The sequence below is a fragment of the Gasterosteus aculeatus genome, chromosome 6 (genome assembly GCF_964276395.1).
Source record: "Gasterosteus aculeatus chromosome 6, fGasAcu3.hap1.1, whole genome shotgun sequence".
NCBI lineage: Eukaryota > Metazoa > Chordata > Actinopteri > Perciformes > Gasterosteidae > Gasterosteus > Gasterosteus aculeatus.
In genome coordinates this window covers 4,108,169-4,132,198 of record NC_135693.1, presented here as the reverse complement: position 1 = coordinate 4,132,198, position 24,030 = coordinate 4,108,169, and the positions used below count along the sequence as shown (strand labels likewise).

General features: G+C 46.2%; 3 protein-coding genes across 4 annotated transcripts in view; 1 reads left to right on the top strand and 2 right to left on the bottom strand.

The window, feature by feature from the left end:
• The window catches only part of cdh23 (cadherin-related 23), a 135,094-nt gene that overhangs the window by 93,783 nt on the left and 17,281 nt on the right, over positions 1–24,030 (top strand). Inside the window, exons 19-36 of the mRNA XM_078104959.1 lie at positions 688–804; positions 1,147–1,259; positions 1,445–1,552; positions 3,174–3,363; positions 3,643–3,788; positions 3,881–4,100; positions 4,618–4,770; positions 4,982–5,095; positions 5,609–5,757; positions 9,560–9,620; positions 10,075–10,223; positions 10,463–10,598; positions 11,142–11,530; positions 11,879–11,980; positions 12,249–12,398; positions 12,981–13,109; positions 13,436–13,564; positions 13,671–13,898. Of these exons, the coding sequence (XP_077961085.1) occupies positions 688–804; positions 1,147–1,259; positions 1,445–1,552; positions 3,174–3,363; positions 3,643–3,788; positions 3,881–4,100; positions 4,618–4,770; positions 4,982–5,095; positions 5,609–5,757; positions 9,560–9,620; positions 10,075–10,223; positions 10,463–10,598; positions 11,142–11,530; positions 11,879–11,980; positions 12,249–12,398; positions 12,981–13,109; positions 13,436–13,564; positions 13,671–13,898 (2,783 nt within the window). The remainder of the gene's footprint in view (positions 1–687; positions 805–1,146; positions 1,260–1,444; positions 1,553–3,173; positions 3,364–3,642; positions 3,789–3,880; positions 4,101–4,617; positions 4,771–4,981; positions 5,096–5,608; positions 5,758–9,559; positions 9,621–10,074; positions 10,224–10,462; positions 10,599–11,141; positions 11,531–11,878; positions 11,981–12,248; positions 12,399–12,980; positions 13,110–13,435; positions 13,565–13,670; positions 13,899–24,030) is intronic.
• On the bottom strand, positions 5,999–8,604 carry LOC120821008 (uncharacterized). Of its 2 annotated transcripts, none has more exons than XM_040179332.2 (2): positions 8,289–8,604; positions 5,999–6,941 (listed from the first exon to the last, which is right to left on the bottom strand). In XM_040179332.2, exon 2 carries the CDS (start codon positions 6,927–6,929, stop codon positions 6,432–6,434), a length of 498 nt encoding a protein of 165 aa, XP_040035266.1. In that variant the 5' UTR covers positions 6,930–6,941; positions 8,289–8,604; the 3' UTR covers positions 5,999–6,431. The 2 variants fall into 2 exon arrangements, with proteins under 2 accessions (XP_040035266.1, XP_040035267.1); XM_040179333.2 differs by having other exon boundaries at positions 8,295–8,420.
• On the bottom strand, positions 14,512–23,886 carry vsir (V-set immunoregulatory receptor). The gene is made up of 7 exons (XM_040179331.2): positions 23,467–23,886; positions 18,849–19,262; positions 18,681–18,731; positions 18,481–18,591; positions 18,252–18,279; positions 17,591–17,766; positions 14,512–16,165 (listed from the first exon to the last, which is right to left on the bottom strand). The coding sequence occupies exons 1-7, from the start codon at positions 23,531–23,533 to the stop codon at positions 16,128–16,130; spliced, it is 885 nt and encodes a 294-aa protein (XP_040035265.1). The 5' UTR covers positions 23,534–23,886; the 3' UTR covers positions 14,512–16,127.

The window sequence follows — 24,030 nt, the reverse complement described above, 5'->3', positions numbered from 1 at the left end:
CTACAATTTTATTTGTTGCATAATGTTTTTAAATGCTCCATCAGAATGCAGGATATTGACTCTTCAAGGCCAAATAACTGGCTCTTCTGTTCATTCTCATGCACAATTCGGAAAAGTCTTTTATCCATGAGAATAGATTAGTTTCCGGTCGCTGGAGGGAAATGGGACGTCTGACCGGCCCTTTCTCTCGCCGAGCAGAGGCACGCGCTGGCCGCAGCCTGCGTCTCGGGCCCGCTTTCAAGGAGCAAGCAGTTGAGCGGCTTGGGCCCGGGCTGAGGTTTAGGGCCGAACTGCAGCAGAAATGCTCGGCCCTGAGCTGGGGCTCCGAGTGCGCTACAAGGCTCAGCTCGTGGCTAGTCCAGAGGCTCCGACTCGTCTCTCACCCCCCCCCCCCACCCTCTCCTACCCCCCTCCTGTCTGCCGTGCTATTGATCAGGCCTGTGCCAAGTATAGGCTGTGCCAAACAAGCTGATAATCCACTAATCCATAAACCCACTCAATGCCGTGCCATCGGTTGAGCTGAGGGTGGGGGCGGTGAAGAAATCAGCTCTCTGAATGCCATTTTCTGTCGGTTTCTGCAGCTTCTCTCTCGCTTGCCTTGACACAAGTTCATTTCTTTTCTTCCACTCCATGAGTTGTAACTTTTTTTTCTGTCCTGCTCCCTTCATCCCTCCCTCTCCTCCACAGGGGCGACTGTGCTGCTTGTGAATGCTACTGATTTGGACGCCTCTCGGGAATATGGCCAAGCCTCACTCATCTACTCCCTGGAGGGCTCCTCTCAGTTCCGTCTCAACTCGCGCTCAGGTGCGTGCATGTGTGTGTGTGTGTGTGTGTGTGAGTGTGATAGGGCCCATGTAAAAGTGTGTGTGTGTTTTTTCTGAAAGCCCTCTTGTAGAAAAAGAAGAACACATTTTTTTGGACTAATTCCATTTTGATTAGAAATTTGAATTCACTTCATACGGGAAAGCTGCAATATATTTCCCATTGTTTTTCTTACACTCTTTACTCTGCTTGTTTGCACATTGTTGTTTCTTTTCATCTTGGCATGAGAGTTACCTTAAAACATATCTGGCCTTCACTTTCCCTGGCTGTTGCTTTTTTATTTGATATATCATTTGATCATCTGATTCCACGTGTTTTCTTTAGGAGAGATCACCACCACGGCCCTGCTGGACCGGGAGCTGAAATCAGAGTACATCCTGATAGTCAGAGCGGTGGATGGAGGGGTGGGACCTCAGCAAAAGACTGGCATTGCCACGGTGACCACATTAGAGCGCCATCTTTCAACAGCTCACACGTCAAACCAATTTCTTATCCGCTGTTTAATTAATAGTCATTTGGGATGTCTGTACGTTTAGATAGCAGAAAGATTGCTCTCTTAAATGACATCAAAGGTAGCTCATTGGCCTTCTACCTTAATTCCCCTCACTCCCACTTTGTTTAGGTGAACATCACCATCCTGGACATCAATGACAATGCCCCTGTGTGGAGAAACGAGCCATACCTAACCAACATAGTGGAGATGAGTCCAATGAACACTGATGTTTTCTCTGTGAGTACAAACCAGGCAACCTGGCAAATGGTCCACAAGCTGATCGTTAACTAATTCTGAACCCACAGGAACGATCATGGTCATCTGTTTTAGAGTAGAATGCACGGTAGAGGAAACACGAGGTATTGACTTTGCAAACATTACTTAGGCAAAAAGCGTGTTCTGACATACACTTAAGGGTGAAGATTGTTGTAATGCAACAGTCTTTATTGGGCAGCGTACTGCAGATAAAAAACAGAACATGTTGAAGGACACATCTGCATTCATAATCCTTTGCTGTTGATGGATGAATTGCCATTACTGCGTAGGTCATCGCTAAGTAAACACTGTAATATTACCCCCAAAGTCTCTCATCGTCCTTTTGTCTTTGGCAATGTGTGGCTGTTAATTAAGCCCTGATTGTCCATTATTTAAGGAGTCGTCAGAGAGTGTAATTAAGGGAGTCCGATTGCTAATTAAAATGTAGCCTGCAGTCAGGCGCAGAGCAAATGATTTAGCTGCCAGGCAGAAAAGTAAGCGAGAAGCCACCTTGCAGAGCAAGACAGTGGAATGGTGGTGAAGTGAAAGTTATCGTTGCTACGTTTCCCACCTATTAATCCGGGGTGTTGCAGACCGTATGCGACTCCGTGCTTAGTGGACAGACACTGGTGCCCCTGGGAACATTTTTCAATGAACCGAACCACCGGGTCTCCCAGTCCTGTAACTGGCCCAAATGTAGCGCCGGCCTGACCCGTATTTAGTTTTTTGGTGACAAGAGGCCACCCGCTCAGTTCTCCTGGAGGTGTCCAGCGAGCCGCTGAATTCGGTCGCAGTGCCCAGTGCAACGATCATCCCACTTTCATATCCCAGCAACCCACTATCACCTGCAGCCTTTCACAAGCAGCGCCTACACACATAGTGAGCTCCTCTAATAACTCATTTCAATGCAGTATTTTCTTTTCTGCCACTGTGGAGTGAGACCAGGGCTACCGTGCAATGGACAAGGCTAATATATTTGCTCACCATCTCTTAATGTGCTCTGCTCTGGCCAGAATTGATTATTTGAACTGGCCTCGGCTTGACACCTTCCCACATCTTATATCACCTAACTTTGTCTGCAAATCAATGGGCCTCTGAGATGCCTTCCTACCATGTTCCCTTAATTATTAAATACCTGCAAAACCTTTATTCCGCTAATGACCAATTAACCAGTTTCCAGAGATTTTAGTCAGTTCACTGAATAATTTATCAGCTCTTTAAGAATCAGTCAGGGTTTTAGCTGCGCTCCTGGCTTCACACATTCATCACCCGACGCCACTTTGTGTCAGAAACGAGACGTGAGCTTTTTTCTTTTTTAGCTGACTGATGTGTTAGAACAGCTAGACTGGGTGTGAAGATGCTCTGTGGGTGGGACGGGGATGTTCTTATTACTTTTAATGTCATTATATTTCCCTCTCTGATTCCTTTCCCTTTTTTCTCCTGATATCTTAAATCCTTCCTTGTCCCGATTTGTTAAACCTCTTCTCTTGAACACTCTCATTTAACCTCGTAGTATAACTGGATATTTCTTATACAAAGGGAAGTCCAACACACCTGCTGGGTTAGTATCAGAACGTGTTTCTCCCGTCCCTCCCCTGTGCAGGTGTTGGCATTTGACCCTGACAATGGGGAAAATGGCACAGTGGTGTACAGAATCAGTCCAGAAAACCCCTTCTACACCATCAGCAGCAGCACAGGGAAGATCCGGACCAGTGGGCTCACTCTGGACAGGGAAAGCTCCAACGCCAGGGACACGCTACTCATGAGGTCCATCATCATCTCCGCTGCTGACAGTGAGTAGCATGTGTGTGGTTGGGATCTCAGTTTGCACTTTCACTGTGTACATTGGCCTGATTCCTGAAACACCTGAACCCTGTGTAAGCGAGTTTAAATACTCTAGGTCTATATCATTTTCAGCGGAGAGCTTTAACTCTGAACGATTAGCCTCTTTCTTCAAACGTTGAAGTTCAAGTTTTATGTTGACGATGAAACTCTTTACTGGGGCTAATAAACCCCTTTGACCATGAGCTGTGGCGTGTGCGTCTTTACGTGTTCTCTGGCGCCCTCTTCAGATGGAACAACTCCACTGCATGCGTCAGCGAGCGCCACAGTGTTTGTCAACCTGCTGGATCTCAATGACAACGACCCAACCTTCCTCAACCTGCCCTTTGTGGCTGAAGTTCCAGAGGGACTGCCCATTGGATCCTCCGTTTTTAGGGTGAAATATGAGACTTTTTTCTTGTATTATGCCATTCAAAAAAAAGGATTATAGTATCATCTCTCATTGCTCTGGGTCTCTCTGTGCTTTAGGTCCAGGTGGAGGACCCAGACGAGGACGCAAACGGACTGATTACAATGGCGTTACAGATGGGGATGCCTCGCCTCGACTTCTACCTGAACACCTCCACTGGTGTCCTCCGGTCCGTGGCAGTCTTGGACCGTGAGCAGATCGGACAGTACCATTTGAGAATTATTGCATACGATGCTGGGAAGTTCCCTCGCACCTCCACTTCAACCCTCACAGTCACAAGTAAGAGTCTGCTGATATGGCTGATGACGAGAAACTGGGTTTGAATTCCCTTTGCTCTCTGAAATTGCCCTATGTATAAAACTGCCGAGCCATGGTATGATTGGTTTCAGGATGGCAGGAAGAGTTACCTCATTAATGCAGATAAGCCCTGACTTCCCAAAAATCTGCTGAGAATGATGCTACCACCTGCTGGTGGGATTGTAAAAAACAACGGGGCTAAATAGTCTGCTGTAAACATGGTGGAAAAGGAATGGAAAAACTGGACTGCATTTTCAAACGAGTCATCAACATATTGTGGACTGTTTAGCTGAGATCTGTTTCACGTCTCTTAACATCACAGGGGAGTCGGCGGCAGCCTGAGCCAGCTACCAAAGAAGCCGCTCCGTTGTCTCTGAATGCCTTTGATTTAAACCGGTCCTTCTGCTCATGCGCCACATTGCTGCCTTGTTTGTCCTCTTGTACGTCTATCTGTGTGTCCTCATGTCTCTCTGTCTGTGTGTTTGTGCGCGTGGGTCAGTTCTGGATGTAAATGATGAGACGCCAACCTTCAACCCTCGCGTGTACAATGTTTCCCTGAAGGAGGATGTGCCTAGAGACCACATTGTAGCGCGCCTCAGCTGCTCTGACAACGACGCCGGCCTCAACGCCGAACTTAGCTACTTCATCACAGGTCAGACGTCACAGTGGAAGTTGTTTTTGTGTGTCTGTCGGCTAAAGTGTTTTACAGTTATGTGGACGTACGTACACACGTACAGTATATTTTGTCAGCTATCTGTCTCTGTGTGAGTTTGTGTATGGTTCCTTTGTCAGTATCATAGCTGCAATGTTTTACTAATATGCTGTTAATGGATTCGGAAATGTTTGTGTTTTGTATTTTTTAGGTGGTAACCAGGATGGTAAATTCAGCGTGGGCTTCAGAGACGGAGTTGTTCGGACTGTGGTCGGCCTAGACAGAGAGACCCAGGAGGCATACACGCTGGTTGTAGAAGCTATAGGTGTGCTATTTTTATAGTGATAGGAATCCTTTATCATCTAGTATTATCCAAATTTCCACACAGTCCTTATTTGCATTTGTTATAATAGGACCTGTTTTCTTAATTTTCTTCATGATGTTCAAAGCAGCTGTTTCCTTACGTATTGCACAGCAATAATGAATTTGTGCCGTCGGCACATCTGCTGTGATTTCAGACTATTGCTTAACTTCCATTCTTCCAGTTTGAAAAGAAATAACAAAAACTCTGATGTTTTCCTGTTTTGGACTGATGCTTGTTTGGGGGGGCGGCTGGGGAAAATTAATTACCGACGTTTTGGAGAGCCAAAAATGTTCCAGTTTGTCTTTATAACAAGCTTTTTGGGGGGGTTTGGTCTATTTCCTAAAGATCAATGGCCTTAGCCAGAGATATACAGGCATGAAATGAAAGCTGGTATTAGTTAGCCTCAAAATTAGCATGGACCTGAATAGTAGCATTGGAAGTGTTTTGTGAATGCATGAATGATTGTGCACATAGACAACGGTCCAGCGGGCAGCCGGAGGACCGGCACGGCGACTGTATTTGTGGAGGTGCAGGATGTCAACGACAACAGGCCCATCTTCCTACAGAATAGCTACGAGACCAGCATACTGGAGAGCGTCCCCCAGAGGACCAGCATCCTCAAGGTAGGAAACACACCTGGGCCATGCCCATCCAGGGACAAACCGCACGGTCAGCAACAGGAACCAAACCCAAAGAATCAGTCACAGGGGGGTCCCCCTTTGGCTCAGGTTGCATCAGTCATGAACGCATTGATAACCCATTGTGTTTCATATGAAACCAATAGCCTTAATGCACATTATTTATGAGATGGATGGGGATTTTCTTTATCAGGACAATTTTCAGTGTGAAGAGAGGTAGTCGTACCCACACTATGAATCCATTTATTGGCATGAAAATAGAAGTCATTATTTGAACAAGTGCCTTGCCGGAAGAATTCTGTCTGTACAATTATTGTGTATTTCATCTGTTCAGTTTATTTCATATGCTTGGAAAAAATTGAATATAATTAAATCAGAGGGAATTTATTTCAGTGCAGACGGTGAATTTAATGATGCATTACATTCTTGCTGAGCGAATTTAATGAATTTAGTCGTTGTTGGATTAAATACTCCTTTTAACTCTATATATAGTGCAAAAAACATCATCCATACCTAACAACATTACCTGCTGCACGGGGTGAAATGATCAGTCCCAGAAATGTGACTTCTGCATCGCCCTTTACAGTTATCAATAATGTCCTTGGCGGTGTGTCACTTGTTTTGGGAAGCAGTCAGTCAGCCTCCCGCCTGTCCTCTGGTCATATTTCCGTGACATAGTCAAATAGACAAGGCGTAGTGAGGGGGGGCTCCATTCTGCTGTCCGGCTGTGGTGTCTGTCGGGCCGGAGGCCGGCACACTTGTGCGCTTTCCCGCTCGTACGGCCTGCGATGGGGCGGCCGTCTGAAGGAGATGTTGTACGAACGCCGGTATGAGCCCAGCCTCTTCCACACCTTGAGCTGGGGCTCGCTGGACCGCCCTCCTCCTCGGGCCGAGCTCCCTCCCGGGCCGCAGCTCGCCTCGGAGCCGCCGTCCTGTTCCGAGGGCCGGCACACAGCCAGGAAGGCGGCTAACCCCGCCAGCACCAGCAACAAGCCCACCACCACCATGATGGTGAACTCTGGGTCCGGGACGCCGGGAGAGTAGGATGGAGGCAGCGGGCTGGCGGGGGACATCGGCGTGGTGGGCAGGCTGGACACAGGGACATTTTCTGTGTATGGTGTAGAGGTGGAGTTGGAATCTGGTTCAGTGGTGTTCATGTTGTCTTGGCCCTAGACGGGGAAAACAACATGAGATTGGAGGGATATGTCAGGATGCTGTGTGTGCGCATGTGTTACTCTATATCTGTGCGTGTGTTCGAGTGCCACAGCAGCTCTCTGCCTCACTAACCAAGCTGAGTAGGTTTATTTTCCCTTTATTGGGATTATACACCCAAGTGCTTATGATAAATGTACACACACGCAAGCGCACACGTGCACAAATACGCAAAGAAACGCCTGCGTGCACATGCAGATGCGTTTGGCATTTGCGGCAATTATGTAGCTATTAAATCAAGGACCGCAAAACAGTCAACGCTTGAAAGGCTTTCTTCAATGTAAAACAAATTGGGTTTAATAAAATGCCCCTTGTAAGATGCAAGGCCCCCCACCTCTTCTATCCTGGTCTCCAATTATAACCCCCCCTCCCCACCAGCCCCCATTCTTTGCGCCCCCATCTTCGGCATAGTAACATTTGTAAATGTCATCGTCCTTAATTCAGCGGAGACAAAGCATGGCTTATCGGTTTAAGGGAAACACATTGGGACGTGAAATTATTTTTAAGACCAAATGCCAGGAAAACTGTGAAAAGGCCAGTGGAGCAGGATGGCTCGTTAGAGAGTCAGTTCATTAGTCAGCGCCTTCGAGCACGTATGACGCACGCAAACACACGCGCGCAAATACACGCACACGCACTCACACACACAATACGCCAGCGATTCAAGCGCAAACTTTCTTGCTCATTCACACAGATTGTAGAGCGCGCTGCACATATTCGTGATTAGGCACGCTGCTCCTAAGCCGGCAGCTCAGGCGGAAGGTGCTCTCCTCTCCACACTGTTGCTCCTTCAGATCTGACTGCTCAGCTAGTTTTCACACAAAGATTTCTTAACTTTTTCACCAGCAAAATTTGTCTACGCTTTCAAGTTCATGTATTTGTTGAATACATACCAAATGAATAGAATAGATATTTGTGATCGCTCTCTGATTCATGTTCTTAGTATTTTCATTGCAATACAGTTATATGTGAAGCCTTAGTGGGCTCATTTTCAAATCTACCTTCCAGATCGGTCGTAATAATATTCAACCAAATGTGTAGAACAGTCTCCACATACAGACAAGGTGCAGTTACTCGAGCTCAAGTCAAGCACCTCACATGTCCATCTAGGTTTTAGGAGTTTCATCAAAAATACCGCAGATGTGAAATGTAGGTTTTAAGAGACATTCCTGAAATTGTAAGCAATCTTAAAACTCTTAAAATTTGAGATGATTTACTACCTAAATTACTTGGCAATTCACGTTGCTTCTTCCAACTTAATATTTAGTAATTGGGAATAAGACCCATGAAAAATCTATACTTACACCCACACTGTAAAGACTCAAACAGTTCCTTGCTTAGTTCCAGTAACTGAGGTCAGACCTGTTCCTTGGCTTCACGCACTTGTTTTTCCCCCTTAAACTGCTGCTTTCCCAGAGACAGAGGGGAAAACGCTGGGGAGGAAGAGGGCATAAGGAGTGAAAGGAGGCGAGATGGGGGGGGCATTACGACAGGTATCGTCGCTCGCTGCTGTTTTAATCCCCGGGTGCCGAAGACAATAGTCTGTTTTGTGAGCCGTGCAGACGGCGGGTGAAGAAGCTCTCTGTGATCACACTCCACATGCTTACACTTACAACATCTGGCTCTGCAATTTAGTCCTGCACTTCATACACCCCCTTTTATGGCCTAAGTGGTGCAGTCCACTGTGTAATACCCTATTCATCACTCCCCAAGCTGACCCCCCAGACTCCCTTTTTTTTCCTTCCGTCTCCCCCTCCCCTCTCCTCTTCTTTCTCCTCTTCTCTCCACATCTCTTTATAAAGCTAATGAGAGTGAAGTTGGGCCCCTCTTCACAAGGAGAGCAGAGAAGAACACGCAGGGCAGGGAGGAGGAGGAGGAGAAGGAGGAGGAGGAGGAGGAGGAGGAGGGGGGCTGCAAGAGCGAGAGATTGTGTGTGCTTGTGTATTTCTTGCGCACCGGAGTTCACGCACATGCATGTGTGTGCGATTGAATACGCACTCTTGACGGCCTCTCCACAGAGTCTGACACATCCACAGAGGAGTGATATGACACGAGCCTCGTCCGGCGCCAGCGGCTCTCTGGATCCGGGAGCCGGTCTCCTGACGCGGCCCATTCAGCAGCAGCCCAGCATGCCGCACTATTTATCTGTGCGCGCTGTGGAGCCGCGCTGTCTGCACCGGGTTCTGGCTCTCCGCCTGCGACACAGACAGAGAAAGAAGTTCTGACGGAATAGACTTACTGCCGAGCCATGTTGGGGTTGTTGTTGTGGCAACAAGTGGCTGTGTGCTGAATGAGAAAGAAGTGGTATTTTTCCATCTCTTGGTAGAACGCAAGGATTCAATCAAAGTGTGAATGGAATGTACTTTCTATCCAGGACTATGAGGATCTGACTGCTCTACGTTCCTTTCATCAAACTGCAAAATAAAAAGTAAAGCTGTTGAATGGTAACAGTTGTGATGGGAGATTAATGATAATTCTCTGCAGCCAGGTGTTTTTTTCTACTTGTTGTAGATTTGGTTGTGTTTGGAGTCCCTGTGAAGTTATTTTATACAAACTTTATGCTTTGTCTGCACAGGTTCAAGCTACAGATGCCGACCAGGGGGAGAACGGCAAAGTTCTGTACAGGATCCTCACTGGTGAGTGCTGCATTACTTGGGTCGGAGACCCGGCCTCCTTGCTCTACAAATGTAAAAAGAGAATGGGCTCCCAAGATGCACCAGGTTGAATTATTACATCTATTTTGATTGCGTTTTTAATCCAGCTTTTGAAAATGTGGTAAAATGGATTTCCACAAGTAAGTTTCCAAAATTTGACTGATTTCAGCTTTTCTGCCCCATGGGTAGGTATGATAATTACTCTTCTTCCCAATGCAATTTCTCTAGATGCAGTCAGAGTGAAAATACCAGTAATGACTGGAAGTAAATTTGCATTGAAGGCAACCAATTATCTCACCCAATTGGTCGAATAGATTCAATGTTTCGCTGAAATGGGTATTTTTGAAGAAGTCTCATTGCTCTGTTTCTCTTCCCCTTCCTCTCTCTCTCTTACTGGCCTGTGTGTGTCTGTGTGTTTGTGAACAAATGCACTCAGGGAACAGCAACAATCTGTTCAGCATAGACAATCAGACCGGGCTGGTGACAAGAGGCCCCAGGGCGCTGGACAGAGAGACCAGCAGCTCCCATGTGCTGGAAGTGGTGGCCTACAACAGTGACGAGGGAAGCATGAGGAGCTCTGTGAGGGTGAGGGAGGGGAGGGGAGCTTGGGAGGAGTGTGCTGTGTAACGTGTGCAAGTTACAACCCCATGCTTATGCAGCAGTAGTTTGTTCAGTCTATAATAAAAAGATCTATACATGCAAAAATAAAAAGTCTTCCTATATAAATATAGATCTATACTGTATATATTTTATCCATGTCGCATTACCTATTTTCTCAAAGAATGCATGTACAGCTGCTGAGGGGTGAATGTCTCTCCCTGCAGGTGATCATATATGTGGACGATGCCAATGACGAGGTACCGGTGTTCACCCAGCAACAGTACAACCGGCTGGGCCTGAGAGAGACCGCTGGCATCGGCACCTCTGTGATTGTGGTGCGTGCCACAGACCCTGACACGGGTGAGTCCAGTCTCGGATCCATCAGCTGTGGGGGTCCGCTGTGTCATCCTCCTGACATAAAACACAAAAGGACATTTTGCTGACTGCGGCCTTAAACCTCTTACTTGTTTAGAGCTTCACTAGTCCTGACACTAGTGGGTGCCAGTGCAAAGAGGAATATCAAACCTCTGAACCGCCACATGTTTATCGTGTTATTAAATCACCGTGCAAACAGTAAAAAAACATTCACTGAAACTAGCATTTAAATAACCACTTCTGCTCCACATTGCAGACTTCCTCTATTCACTTCCCGTAGTGTTTTTAGACACGTTATGATACATTTGTTGTGTGACGTACATTTTCCAGAAGACTAAGCATGAAACAGAAATACCATAACAAAGACAACTGAACAGTTCATCATAACATCGAATGGAGGAAATTGTTTGAATGTTGTAACTATGGAATCACGTAACAATTTTACAAGGACCACGAGTGATTTTGCGTTTGTTCAAAGTTATTATTCTAAGCTTTTCCGCACCCACCACCTCTCCTTTTGCTGCTCAGGTGATGGTGGAGCTGTTGCTTACGCTCTCGTGTCCGGCTCAGACCGCAAGTTCGAGGTGGATGTGAGCACCGGCCTGATTACCACTGTGGACTACCTGGACTACGAGACCAAGACCACCTATTTGATGAACGTCTCGGCCACTGACCAGGCGCCGCCTTTCCACCAGAGATTCTGCACTGTCTACGTCACGCTACTCAATGAGCTAGATGAGGCCGTGGCCTTCTTCTCCGCCGGTTACGAGGCCTCGCTTCGTGAGAACATCGCCACGGGGACAGAGGTCGTCCAGGTTCGGGCGCAGTCCGCCGACAACTTGAATCAGTTGACGTACCGCTTCGACCCCGACACGTCGCCTGCGGCTCTGGCCCTCTTCAAGATAGACAGCGTAACGGTGAGTGGGGGAAAGGTCAACGACAGTGTGAGCACAATGTACCTCCCTCTTTTTGTTGTACGCTTCAAAGGCTATGCCCACCATCTGTCATTAACCGTCCATTAACCACAGCGTGATTCAACAACACCTCTTCAAGCTTGTTGCTGCATGACTGTGAGCTGATCAGACAGCTCGCTGGCTTTTAAGCCATTTGATTCCTTTGAAAGATGAGAAGTGAGGATCTTTTGTTGTTGTTGTTGTAGGTTTATTTCATAGTTATTAGTTTCTAATCCGTACTCACTGTCTGACACATCAGAATGCTTGCACTTTGCACCAGAGTTATATGCAGATGTGTGTGCCGTGCTTCAGGGCCGCATCACCGTGACCGGCCAGCTGGACAGAGAGAAGGGGGACGTGTACACCTTGACCGTTGTAGCTGATGATGGAGGACCTAAAAAAGATTCCACCGTGGTATGCCTCATCCTGAATTGTGTTATTGTACCTTTGTTTTGTGTACATGTGTTACAGGACGCGTTGTGTCTTGTTTGTTGTAGAAAACTTAACGGCATTCCTCTTTTATTCATTGCATCTCTCATTGGAAGTGCAGAAGGTAAGACTTGTTTTTTAAAGATGATTTCCAACATGACATTTATTTATCTGCAGCGTCTTGAATTTTGAGGATTTGGGTAAGTATTTTGTTGTGTTGCAAGTTATGGAGGTCGTATTTTGATCTTGACAGGTGTCAATCACCATTCTGGACGAGAACGACAACAGTCCGGAGTTTGACATCACATCAGATACTTCAGTGGACATCCTGGAGAGCACACCTATGGGGAAGAGAGTGGCAGTAGTGCTGGGAAGGGACAAAGATGCTGCATTAAATGGACTGGTGAGAATTAAGAAGAAGGATGGAGACGGTTGGAATAAACACATCTCTGTCCTCTTCATGATAACAACAATATTTTGGCCACACGTTGTTTAGATTAATTTGACTGTGTGTTGCTGTTATCCTCAGTGTACACACAAACAGTCCCTAGAGCTATTTCCAAGAATATAGATTAGCATCATGGATTTTAATGCTTCATACAATCAGATGTACATGCTGAAAACTACAGCAGCACATTGTTGTTAACGACATCAGCGTTTTGTCTTTCACTTCACACAACCGGATTGTATTTATTTTTCTCTCCCTAAATCTTCTCTTGTCCCTGAGTTATAATTGCTTTATTCTTTTTTTCTTTTCGAGGAATCCCTTTCTTTCCTTATTTTAAATTCCATGTGGTGTCGGTTGTGCTCCCCATTCATTCTTAGCACAGTATACAAGATAAAGAACCTGAACAACCGAATCCATCCATTGAAAGATTCATACAACGTTGCTATTAGTGTGTGACTGAAGCACTTTGTCCTTTTTCTTTCACTGTCTGTCTTTCTCTCCCACTTTCTCTTTGTCTCTTTCATTACTCTCCCGCAGGTCAATTTCACTCTGGTGGCCGGCAACATGGAGGACGTGTTCAAGATCAAGACATTGAACGACACCTACGGGGAGGTTTTCGTCAATGCTGCTCTGGACAGAGAGTCAGTAGACCGCTACTTACTTAAGGTCCGGCACCAGTCCACCAATCTCTACGGCCATGTACACCACAAACCTGACTTCATGTTTAACCTAAATATATCGACACTGCGCTGTAACATAATAAAGTAAAATATAATTGTGTGAGTTTTGGATAATACAAACAATGTTGTTTTCTGATCACATAAAACCATTTAACATAAAAAAAGAAAGCTCCCTGCATCCGGCTTCCCAACACAAGATATTGCACAGACGTACCAAGACTGGATGTAGAGGCCTGTTAGAAGACACTCTTTGTCCCGTGTGTTTGTTTATGTCTTGTGTGCAGTACACAGTGCATGTGTATGCTGTTACAGGTGCGTGCCATTGACAACGGCTCACCTCCGAGATACACAGACCACTCCCTCACCATCAACATCCTGGACATCAATGACAACGCACCCGTTATCGAAAGCCAGAGGGGCTACAACGTCAGTATAAGTGAGGTAGGGACGCGCTCGCACAACCGTTTGCATAATAGTATTCATCTATTCATCACAGTTCAGTGTCTATTCCACCTTAATGAGGCCTCTGTTATGATGTTGATTGTAGAATGTTGGAGGAGGCACTTCCGTCCTGCGCGTGATAGCGACCGACAAAGACATCGGCCCCAACGCCATGCTGTTCTACTACATCACCGCTGGAAACCAAGACCTGACCTTCCGCATGGACCGGGTGACCGGAGAGATGGTGACGAGGCCGGCGCCTCCCGACCGAGAGCGCCAGCAGGAGTATCGACTCACTGTCACTGTAGAAGATGACGGTGCACCACCTCTGTCGGTAAGAAACCGCAGCAGAAACAGGTGCAACGCTGCAAAGAGCCATCTCCACATAGCAGAGAGACAAACATCAATTCCAACATGTTTGTGGTCTATAAATATTCTAAACACTGTTCTTTGAGCAGTTTGATGCAGAAACCTGTCCTAAAACATGTGATTTTTGTGTGTCCTTTGTACACCAGCCTGAAGGCAAAATACAGAACTGGGATTAAGTAGAAGGTTGGTAGTTCAGCTGTGAATGCACAGGAAACGCCTTCGCTTGTAAACAGGAAAACCACAAGTCATGTTTTCAAAAGGGTTTCAAAAAGAGCGTTGTTGCCTTGGCTTTAACATATGTAACATTTACAACTATGGAACTATGGAAAAAGTACTGAAGAAAGAAGATACCGTGCAACAGTCACCACCCCTCCCAGGCTCTCCTAAAACAAGATCCTAAGATTGCTTTATCATATTTTCCCCTGAATGCCCGTCTCCCTCTGGTGTCCACCATCTCAGAGGCAAACAAGTGGAACAACCTTGTTCCTTCTGTAATGGCTCCCTGGGCAGCGAGCGCCTCACGTCCTTGTGTGGTGATACTTTTGGAGACCTGCCGAAAAGAACAATGAACACACGGCTTTAAGGTTTAAGAGCTCCACTTTATTAAGCAAGCCACAACCAGGACACTTTAAATGCAATAAACGCAATAAAAATGATGTTGCTGCACTGCTCCATGTATTTGTATACAAGCTTTTTACAGTATAAAACACACAATTACATACCAATGCAAACACACATTCTTGACACTGTAACCTGATATTTGAGAACACACACCACAAACACAACAAACACACACAGGCACAAATATTCAAGACTTTGACTACTTATCAAAGTTCTTACATTTCAATTAAGATACAAACATGGGATCCTTTTCTACATACCTGCTACATGTATTTTGGAGATGATTCAGCACCTGCTGTACATTTTTAACCTCAATAAGAAAAACTGCTAACAACTGCTTAAACAGTCTCACACAGCTAAATGAATAATTATTAATAATCATTAATCATTTCTTATTTTCTCTCCGTTTGTCTTGATCAACATTCCTTTTCCATTCCTCCACACCTGCTGAATAGCATTTACTTATTAACATCAAATTGCACTTTAAAACTAATGGGAATGAGCACTAATGTACTCGATCAATCAAATCCAAACACGTTATATCGGAGCAAAAAGGATTGTTGCGGTGGCAGTGATTAAGAGTGGTTGCGATACATTCAGAGAAGAGAAGAGAAAATGAATAAACATTATTTGTAATCAACTTTAAATGACATGCACTGTCAGAATCAATAATTACTTTCTAAACACTTCCGCATGCTCGTATAGATTTAAGGCCGCTGTGAAGTGCTGCGTTTGTGAGTACAAGAAGGAAGGGGAGTATTGAGAGCAGCAGAGCGGCCAGTAACTGAGGTAGCAAAGAGGGAAGAGAAAAGAAGCCGAGGCCAAGTGGGTATGACACAGAGGAACAGTGTAATGAAACAAACACGGTAGAGAGCTCTCCGACCAATGAGCCTCCCTGTGAGAGCACTTTGTTACAATGACGGGGAGGACGACGTTTGGGTTTCCACTGACGCAATACAACTGGAGCGAGATGTGTTAACCTGGTTTCACAGGGACCGACGGATCATTCAGTTCTTTTTCTGCAGTTACCAATTGATATGTTGTCAGCGAATATATATAATATATATTCTATTATTGTTCACGCACTTGATCGTGCAGATGGCTTGCTATGCGTTACACGCCGCAAATCAACCAATTCCAGAGTACGGGGGCAGCTCTTTGGTTTGAACTACATAACGGCCCACGGTGAACCAGACTCTTCCTTTGAATGAGTTTAAGTCCACAGCACTGTTTAATATCTCTTGACCTGCCACCTCAGCCCATGACGGGGCCCCCACCCTCAGCACTCTGTATTTGTTTCAAGAAACGGCCCCTGTTGGTCATTGTCAGAGCGCAGAGCGACCCTGCCACGGCACAAGTTGGCCTGCAGCTGCTGTGTCTGGTGGAAAACGTTTTGGAGTAAGAAAAGGCAGTCCGTTCCCTCCTGCGGTCCAGACAATTTGCGGACTAGAATCCAGCAGAAGTTATTATGAGGCAGCTGATAAGGCCCACATCACTTTGGAGGCAGAGGAAAGAGGGTTGCAGGACTATTTCCAGGTCAGCAGTCAGAGCAATGCACAAGGTTCCAACCCGTCTAAATCTGCAGGAAGTCCGGAGACTCGGGGATGGTGTCTGGAACAGAGAACAGCGCAGGTCAGTGACAGCATGAGAAACATAGCGAGTAATCCACATGCATCAATCGGCTCGAGCGCACATTTCATGTTTGTGTGCGTAAATTTAGACATGAAAGAATTAACAATTGTAGTTCCTGCCTATAGGGAAAGGCAGAAAAAATGATATATGCACACAGAATGACAGATAGATTTCTGTGTTTAGCTGGGAACCGATTAAAAAGCAGAAGAACTCAAGTTGAAGTTGCGACATATTGAAGATTAGGCGGAACTGCTTTGTGTTAAATTCCTCTCAGCTAAAGGTCAACGGTCAGAAAAAGATGAACAAGGAACCCAAAGTGTGGCTTTCCGAGATGTAATAACAAACCTCAGGCTAGAAACCAGGTTTGGTATTCAATATAAATTTTGTAGACTATTGAAGGGAAATGGTTTCCAACTGGAAAATCCACTGTGACGGGTGCAACACATATTGAGGTTTTCTTGGGTTGTAGATGATTACATCAATAGTCCTTGCACTCTTTAGAGGAGGAACAGTTCTGCAATTTGAGATGAATATTGCATCTGTTCATTACCATTATCAGAAGTTACCTGGTCACATTACTCATTACTGTCTGTGTCTCCAAGTGTGGGTGGCCCAGTTTCATCCTCTGTTTTTGCTGATCATGTCACGTTCCAGTAGGTGTTTCATAGACTTTTCCCAGATGTGACAGGTCATAGGAGTACCATGTCTCAATCCACCTCAGTATGCCTGGAATGTCTGCCTCGGGAATTGGTAGGAAAACACTCAGGATTGAACCCCTTCACCGTAACTAATGTTTCAGTATTATTTCAAGTGGAGTCGGAGAGAAAGGCCGAAGGGACCATTAGTGCCTGAGGGTGGAAAATGACTTGTGAGTGAGGCAAAAGAAGAATGAAGAGGGTGACAACATAAGGAGGTGGTTTCACTGGTGTTTGGGAGAGAATGTAAACTCCCCACGCAGAAAATGCTTTTCTGACTCAACCCAGCTGTTCAAGAATGTCACCATCTTTGCTCTGACACTTTGACCGCACACGGGATGTTTCAGCTAAAACTGACGCAGCCATGGTTGTTCTTTGGTTTCATCAGAGGATTTGACCATACTGCATGTACATTAGGAAATCGGTCCTTGTGCAACACTGTTACGTGCCACTACTTAAGTACATTGTCCTTAGTGTCAGACCAGCATGTCAAAGGAGTCGGGTCTATGCATTCAGAATGTAGTTAACAAGGCAACGAGCAAGCTCACTCCTTCACTGAAAGACACCCACGGAGTCGTGTATCCCGTCCTTTGCTGGGGGGGATTCAGAGTCCACGTTGTTTTATGAACTCAATTTCGTTGAGCATGCAGCGTTGTTGTCAGGATGTACAGGGTTGTGTGTGTGTGTGGGGGGGGGGTGCGCGTCCTACCCTCCATTGGAAAGAATACGTCCCCGTGTGCAGGAGGAGAGAGGGGGGTCCCTGGCTCAGACAACAGGTGGCGCCCTGTCTCTGAGGACTGCCTGGTCATTATCTGAGAAACCGTGCGGGTCTTTATCTGCGGCGATCCCCCAAGGAACACAGGGTTTTCGTGGCCTTGAGCCTCACTGCAAACACACACGCACGCACAAGAAAGGGAAGCGCAGCGATGACTAAAACATTGCCAATATGACTCAATAAACTGTTTCAACATTCACCTGTTGCTCAAGATGTTTAGAATCTCCACATGTTCATTTACACACATTGTGCTGTAAAGTAAATAACCTTTCCACAAAATGCATTCCAGTACCACACAACACACGGTACAGTGTTAAGACTGTGGCTGTTTTTTGGTGTGTAGTAATTAAGACTGTGTGCCCAAAATAAATGTAGTGAGTGATGATTCATAAATGTTTTGAAGCTATTTGTAGATCTTTAGTGAACACGAGTTAATTATTCAGAGTTGTACTATGGTCTCGTCATGTTTTGTGTGTGAAACCCCCTTTAGTGTAAGACGTGTTGTGGCCACTTCACAGAGGAATATCCATGTATTCAGTCTAAAGAGCAGCTGTGTTATGAAAGCAGCTGCCTGACGGACTGTGGGAAAACGTACCTGTCCATCCTCACCAGCTCTTGTGCACCTGGGAGAGAGGAAGCGGGAAATGGGCCATTGTGAATATGAATATGAGTGAATGCACTTCCTACTGTGTGCAATACAGTCAATCCTCCTCATAGACAGGAAATATGTGTCCGACAAAAACACCATAGGGAACCCGGTGTGAGACATTTATGCAGCATGGACGTGGGAATAAGTGCGCGTGTGCTTATTAAGTATTACGTACGCCTGCTTGAATGGGAGTTCTGCCTCTGTTTGTACACAAGCACCAGAATGAGAGGCAATGACAGCAGGGCCAAGATGCAGGCTGCTACGGCCAAGGCCACTGGCACGGAGCCTGGGGAAGCAACAGAGAGACTGAGGTAAACAAACACAGTAACTGGCTAGTCCTTGGTTGGCATTAAAGCCTTCAATAAGGTGACATACCTCCTGCTGGTGTTGGATCCCAGACAGTGCAGTCTTGAGACCCATTTCTCCCTGCAAAGAGAGCAAAACAGATCGGTTTGGGTGTCTGCCTGCTAATTGCTCTAGCTAGCATCACCTCAGGGTACGACCGTTAATACACATTCACAGCCACGCATTTGAAGTCCTTACGTGGTGTCACATGGAGGATGACGTGGCTGTGCGGTTTCTGCACGAGGGCGGCGTGTTTGTGTTCCAGCTGGAAGTCTAGCAGCATGCAGCAGTAGCGTCCCTGGTCAGAGTGGGTCACATTCTGCAAAATCACCCAGAAGTGGTGCTCTGCAGATCCATACTGCAACCCCGCCGGCAGGCTGCGGTTTCCACGTGAATGGCCTATGGTCGTGTGGCGTGGGCCCGCCGGTCCCTTGCAGCGCTGGTCGCTGTGGGGCGTGAAAAGCCAGCTACGCTTCAGGGCATCAGTGTGGTGCAAGGTGGCCCCTTGCTGGTCACACACCAGTTTGACGGTCGCCCCCTCGGGACAGGTGTAGTACAGGTGGGGGACGGAAACACTTAGAGTGGAGTGGGCGTGGGACACGTCGCATTTACCTAGAGAGAATAGACAAGTATGGTAGAGAGTATGTAACAAATACAACAGTATATGTCCTGACCTTCGACCTTCAGCTGTCCTCTTGGGTGCGTTTCACTGTTTTTACCACACAAAGGTTTTGGATAGAAGATACATTTTTTTTGTTAAAGAAAGTCAATCCTAGTAAAGTAGCTGGGATTTGTAGACAGTAGAAATGTGTGTGTGTGAGAAGCCCACCCAGGGCAGACAGATCCCTAAAGATCACAAATAAAAGCCAGAGGAAAGAGATGAGTAAGTAAAAAAAAATACCATTACTCTGACGGAAGTGGCAGCTACTTTTTCTGAAGTTGAAGCGTTTGCATAATTTGAGTGTGCTGGCAAACATAACTTGAGTTTAAAAACAAATCATTGAAACTACCAATCAAGTCAGACGGTTTCCTGTGGACTATTTCTGCAGTTTGTTTCCTGTTCTGCATATATTTGTTCGAGGGTTAAAGACGGCACATGATTCTCTCAGTCAGTGAGAGAGATTCAAACCCATGCACACAAGATCCCGTGGAAATGTGTAGTGTCAGCGTTGATCAGTTCCTGGAATATATACAGGGCACATTAAACGGCATCCTGTTCTGTCTAGCACTGTCTCATTGCCATAACACAACAAAACAAACCCATCCTCAGGCTAAGCAGTCTGATGCCACACTCTACTTCCTACAAACTAAACAAACAACCTGTTGCAGACACATCATAAACCACACAGTCCGTAGTGCGGCATCAACACACCCAATGGCTTTCTATAAATCCTGCATGTAAAACAACACCACAACTCCGGCCTCGTCTGCTTTGATAGATCACAACCATCCGCTGGCTGGAACAGATTGTGGTTCAGCATTTACAAATGCGGGGAACTCAGGAAGGCCGTGTCAGTGAGTGTGAAAATGTGTGGGGGTGTAGTGCAGTGGAAGAAATATATGCAAGCAAGTATGCATTATTTGCAGTTGCACCATTGATCAGCATCTGAGTCGTCGACATGGCTTCCCCTCCTCCTCCTCCTCGTTACTTGAAGCGGAATGTGAAGGGCCACAGCTGATGTTGTACGGCTCCCTGTGGGCTGATCATTTCAAACAGGCTGCCCCCTGACCCGTACCTCATCTCAGTGATGATGTCACTACAGGTGTGTTCTGTCTGCCGTCAAAGTCAAAACACATGCTGTGCGTCACGGGAAGTTTAAACCCAGGGAGAGCAGCATAGCAGCAGGTTTGTTGCATGCACTGTATAATGAAGGAGGAAATTGATGTTTTTTTGCACTACCAATATCCTATTCCCTGGGACAATAGGAGGGGAAGCCCTTCTGTTCTCCTGTTTCACACCCGCCCTGCCGTCCTGCCTCAGCTCAGCGGTTCCTCAGCGGTTTCTCTCGCCTTATAAAAGGAGATAGATTTGTGCCGTATTCAGTGTCAATTTGACGAGGCGTCAGCACTGTCTGAGCCGTCTGGATGTGACGGCAACCAGGTAACGACTGACAGCTATCTCTGTCCCGAGTCTGGAACCGACTTGAAACAAGACATCTGTCTTTTGGCTCTATTATGGATCTAAGTTTCCTTCTCTGATCTCTGTTCTCAGGATCCTGATAGCCCCCCAGGGCCCCGACACAGGCCCTCCTTTGTTTTGAGCCAGAATGCCACCTGTTTGGGATTTGTTGCATCTGACAGCTTTCTTACATTCAGACATACAGCCGAGCCTGTGCAAATTAATTACACATGCCTTCATATCTCCTTACATGACACTACGTACAACCATCACAACCTACCAACTTTTCTGCAACAGTATATCTAATTCTTCTTCTGTAGTGAAGAAGTGCCGATACAATTGACAACTATTGAACATACCTGACTGGAAAATCTGGTATCCTTTCAGTTCTCTACCTGTGTTTGTACAAACACACACACTTCAGACTCCACCCTCTTTCACACCTACTGTAATGGTAATGATTATCCAGCCCATTACAGGGTGTAAATGAAACCAGCAGGAGGATCCCGGATTAGTCTCTCCACAAACACACTAAGAAAGTATGAGAGTTTCAGTTGAAGCTCTTGGCATAACAACCATTAGCCATCTTCTCAGTAACAGGAAGTGTTAGTATGTGCCCCTTCAGACCCTACCTAGTCCTCAGGGAGGCGGTTCAGGGTCAGTGAAGAAACTCTGCTCAGGAATCGGCGACATGAGATTACTTTCATTCACTGTCTTTCAGCTTGGGAGCCAATCGGCGATAAACTAATCCTAACCCTGGTTTGAAACACTCCGTGCCAGTCGCAACCTTCCTCTTCCTCTAAATCTATTTCATACATTTACCGACATCACTAAATGATTGTGTAAAGACAATGTTACAAACATCATTACTCCATCATTTCTTTGTTGAGCTCCAGCAACAATGCAGCTGAAATTTCACAATTACTTAATTTAAAGTGATTTAATTATTAGACACTAGTCTGCACCCTCCCTCTTTTTGGCTCATTTTGCAATTTTCATACTAGTACGATACTGTTAAACAGTTTATATTAAAAGTTTCCTATGTTTACACCTATGTTGCTGATTATCGTGACCTAGAAGACGCCACGCGTGAAGCTCAATGCACAATGCAATCAGTGCAATCAGTGTGGGAGCGACATCCTTAATGGAGGAAATGAAGGCCAGCGGTGTTTTCCCAGTCTTTACCTTCTCTCACTTGCCTCACATCAAATATTAAAAGAAGAACCGCTATAAATGTCAAACAACTAAAAAGGTGATAACACAGAGAGCCATGGAAGGACTGGGGAGCTCCCCTTCCTCTCGTGCAGTTTGTGCCCACACTGCTGCTGCACATCAACACACTTGCTGACTGCTAGTCCCTTCGTTTTATCACTACACCCTAATAATGATGTGTTCATTTAGGACAGGGGATCAATGAGCGAGACAAACTGTCACAGCAGGACAAGAAAGTGGCCGAGACAGAAAGAAGGAGCAGCCGCATCCTGTGTGCCGTTTATTAACCGTTTTGGGAAAGTGCCATTGTCCTCCATAGGGGGCTAAGTGCTTATCTAGACCGAGAGGAAAGGGCCGAGGCGCTGATTATCGCTCTGTTTATCTCTAGTCCACTTTTGTGGAGGAGAAACACATTATTGGCAGCAGCACAAATGGCTGTTTTCATCGTGGGCTTAGAGGAAGGAAACTAACAAACCCAAAAGACACAAGAGGGCTGAAGGGAGCAGTTCTAAAGTTAGACCAGCCTATTGGATCTGTTTCTGGGGCCTCTGAGTTTGAAAGGCCTGTGTGTGCAGGATATTTGAAAACTGAATAAACTTAGAAAACTGGGCTACAAACATTTCAAAACTAAACCTGTTTTGTATAATAAATAACCATTATTGTGCAGGATGGGTCACCAGTTGACGTACTTATGTGTAAACATGTGAGTTTAGTAGTTTATCTAAATCTTAAAGCTGAAAACCTCTGCAGGGTTTCCGGGGCGTTTGAATTGAAGCACCGTGCGCCCCGGAGGCAACAGCTGCTTCTGCCGCCTCCTCCTGCGCCTAAACTTCAAGAATAAGAAAGAGTCCCTTTATCGAGGCAGCACCGCCAACGTGTTCCTTCGACACCGTGAAAATGTACCATGTTTTTTTTATTTAATTTGAATGTTTGCATGAATGTATAGGTCACCAAAACAGCCGTGCGCAGGCGCGCGCAGCGTTCGGAAAGTTCCCGCAGCGGGATTTCACGCGCGCCCGGTGCTTCACGCTTTAGTGCATTTTAAGACTCTGCAAGTCCAAAAACGTCGACGACTCCCCCACCAATTTGTGGCTGTTTAGTGAAGACTCTCCGAGCGGACCATGACGCGCGTTTACACCCCGCCGCGTCCCCTGGGTGGGGCTTTGGAGCGGCTTCACACCAGATGTTCGCTCTCAAAAACAACAACAACAGCAAATAAAGACCGAACGGCCTTGTTGACGCTCCGAAAATGTCAACAACAAAACACGTATTTTTGTTGAATCGCGAAGTTTCCAAAACAAAGCACGAGACAGTCCGCTGGTGACTTTACAGCCCGTTACAGCGCGTTCAGACTAACGGCGGGTTGGTTCCCCTTAACCCGGCGCTGAGCGCGAGTATCTTCCCCATCATCACATCCAGCCGGCTGTCACTCAAAGGCAGACGTTCACAAGTTGTCTCTCCAGAGACAAGTCCCCCCGGGCTTACCTCCAGCGACGTAAAACACAACCGAGATCCAGAAGAGGGACGTCCGACACGCTGATCCTCGCTCCATGGCTGCACGCTGAGCAAACAAGAGTGACTGTAGATATCCAGCCTGCAACGCGTCTCTCTCCCGGAACCACGTAGACTGGACCCCACGCTCTGTGCGCAAAACACCGTGATGCAACACACTCCTCCCCCTGCTGTCACTCCCCCCTCTCGCTCTCTCTCTCTCTCTCTCTCTCTCTGCCAGCCCCCACGAGTATTGCAGATAATCATCATAATAAATCAACTATACACACACTTATATATATATATATGGTTCTGCAAGTTTAGCAATTGTTATTATAGTGTTTAGTCGTTGCAGAATTTGTACTTTCTTGTTTCTTTCGTGTTCTGGTTCTGTTCCCTCTTGATTGAAAACTCAGCTATATTACAAACGTGAATGTATATGTTCTCAGCACATTTTGCATATACATACACACACACAAACCGCTAACAGCTGATGCGGAGATAATATTGTGAAATTCCAACGGCCTCTTTAACCAGTTGGAGCTAGTAGGTCCAACT

Coding starts and splice junctions, on each gene's coding strand:
- vsir (XM_040179331.2), bottom strand. CDS start 23,533: ATGGAGCGAGGATCAGCGTGTCGGACGTCCCTCTTCTGGATCTCGGTT. Junction 18,732..18,848: donor CATCCTCCATGTGACACCAC/GTAAGGACTTCA, acceptor CTCTCTTTGCAG/GGAGAAATGGGTCTCAAGAC. Junction 17,767..18,251: donor GAGCTGGTGAGGATGGACAG/GTACGTTTTCCC, acceptor GTGTGTTTGCAG/TGAGGCTCAAGGCCACGAAA.
- LOC120821008 (XM_040179332.2), bottom strand. CDS start 6,929: ATGAACACCACTGAACCAGATTCCAACTCCACCTCTACACCATACACA.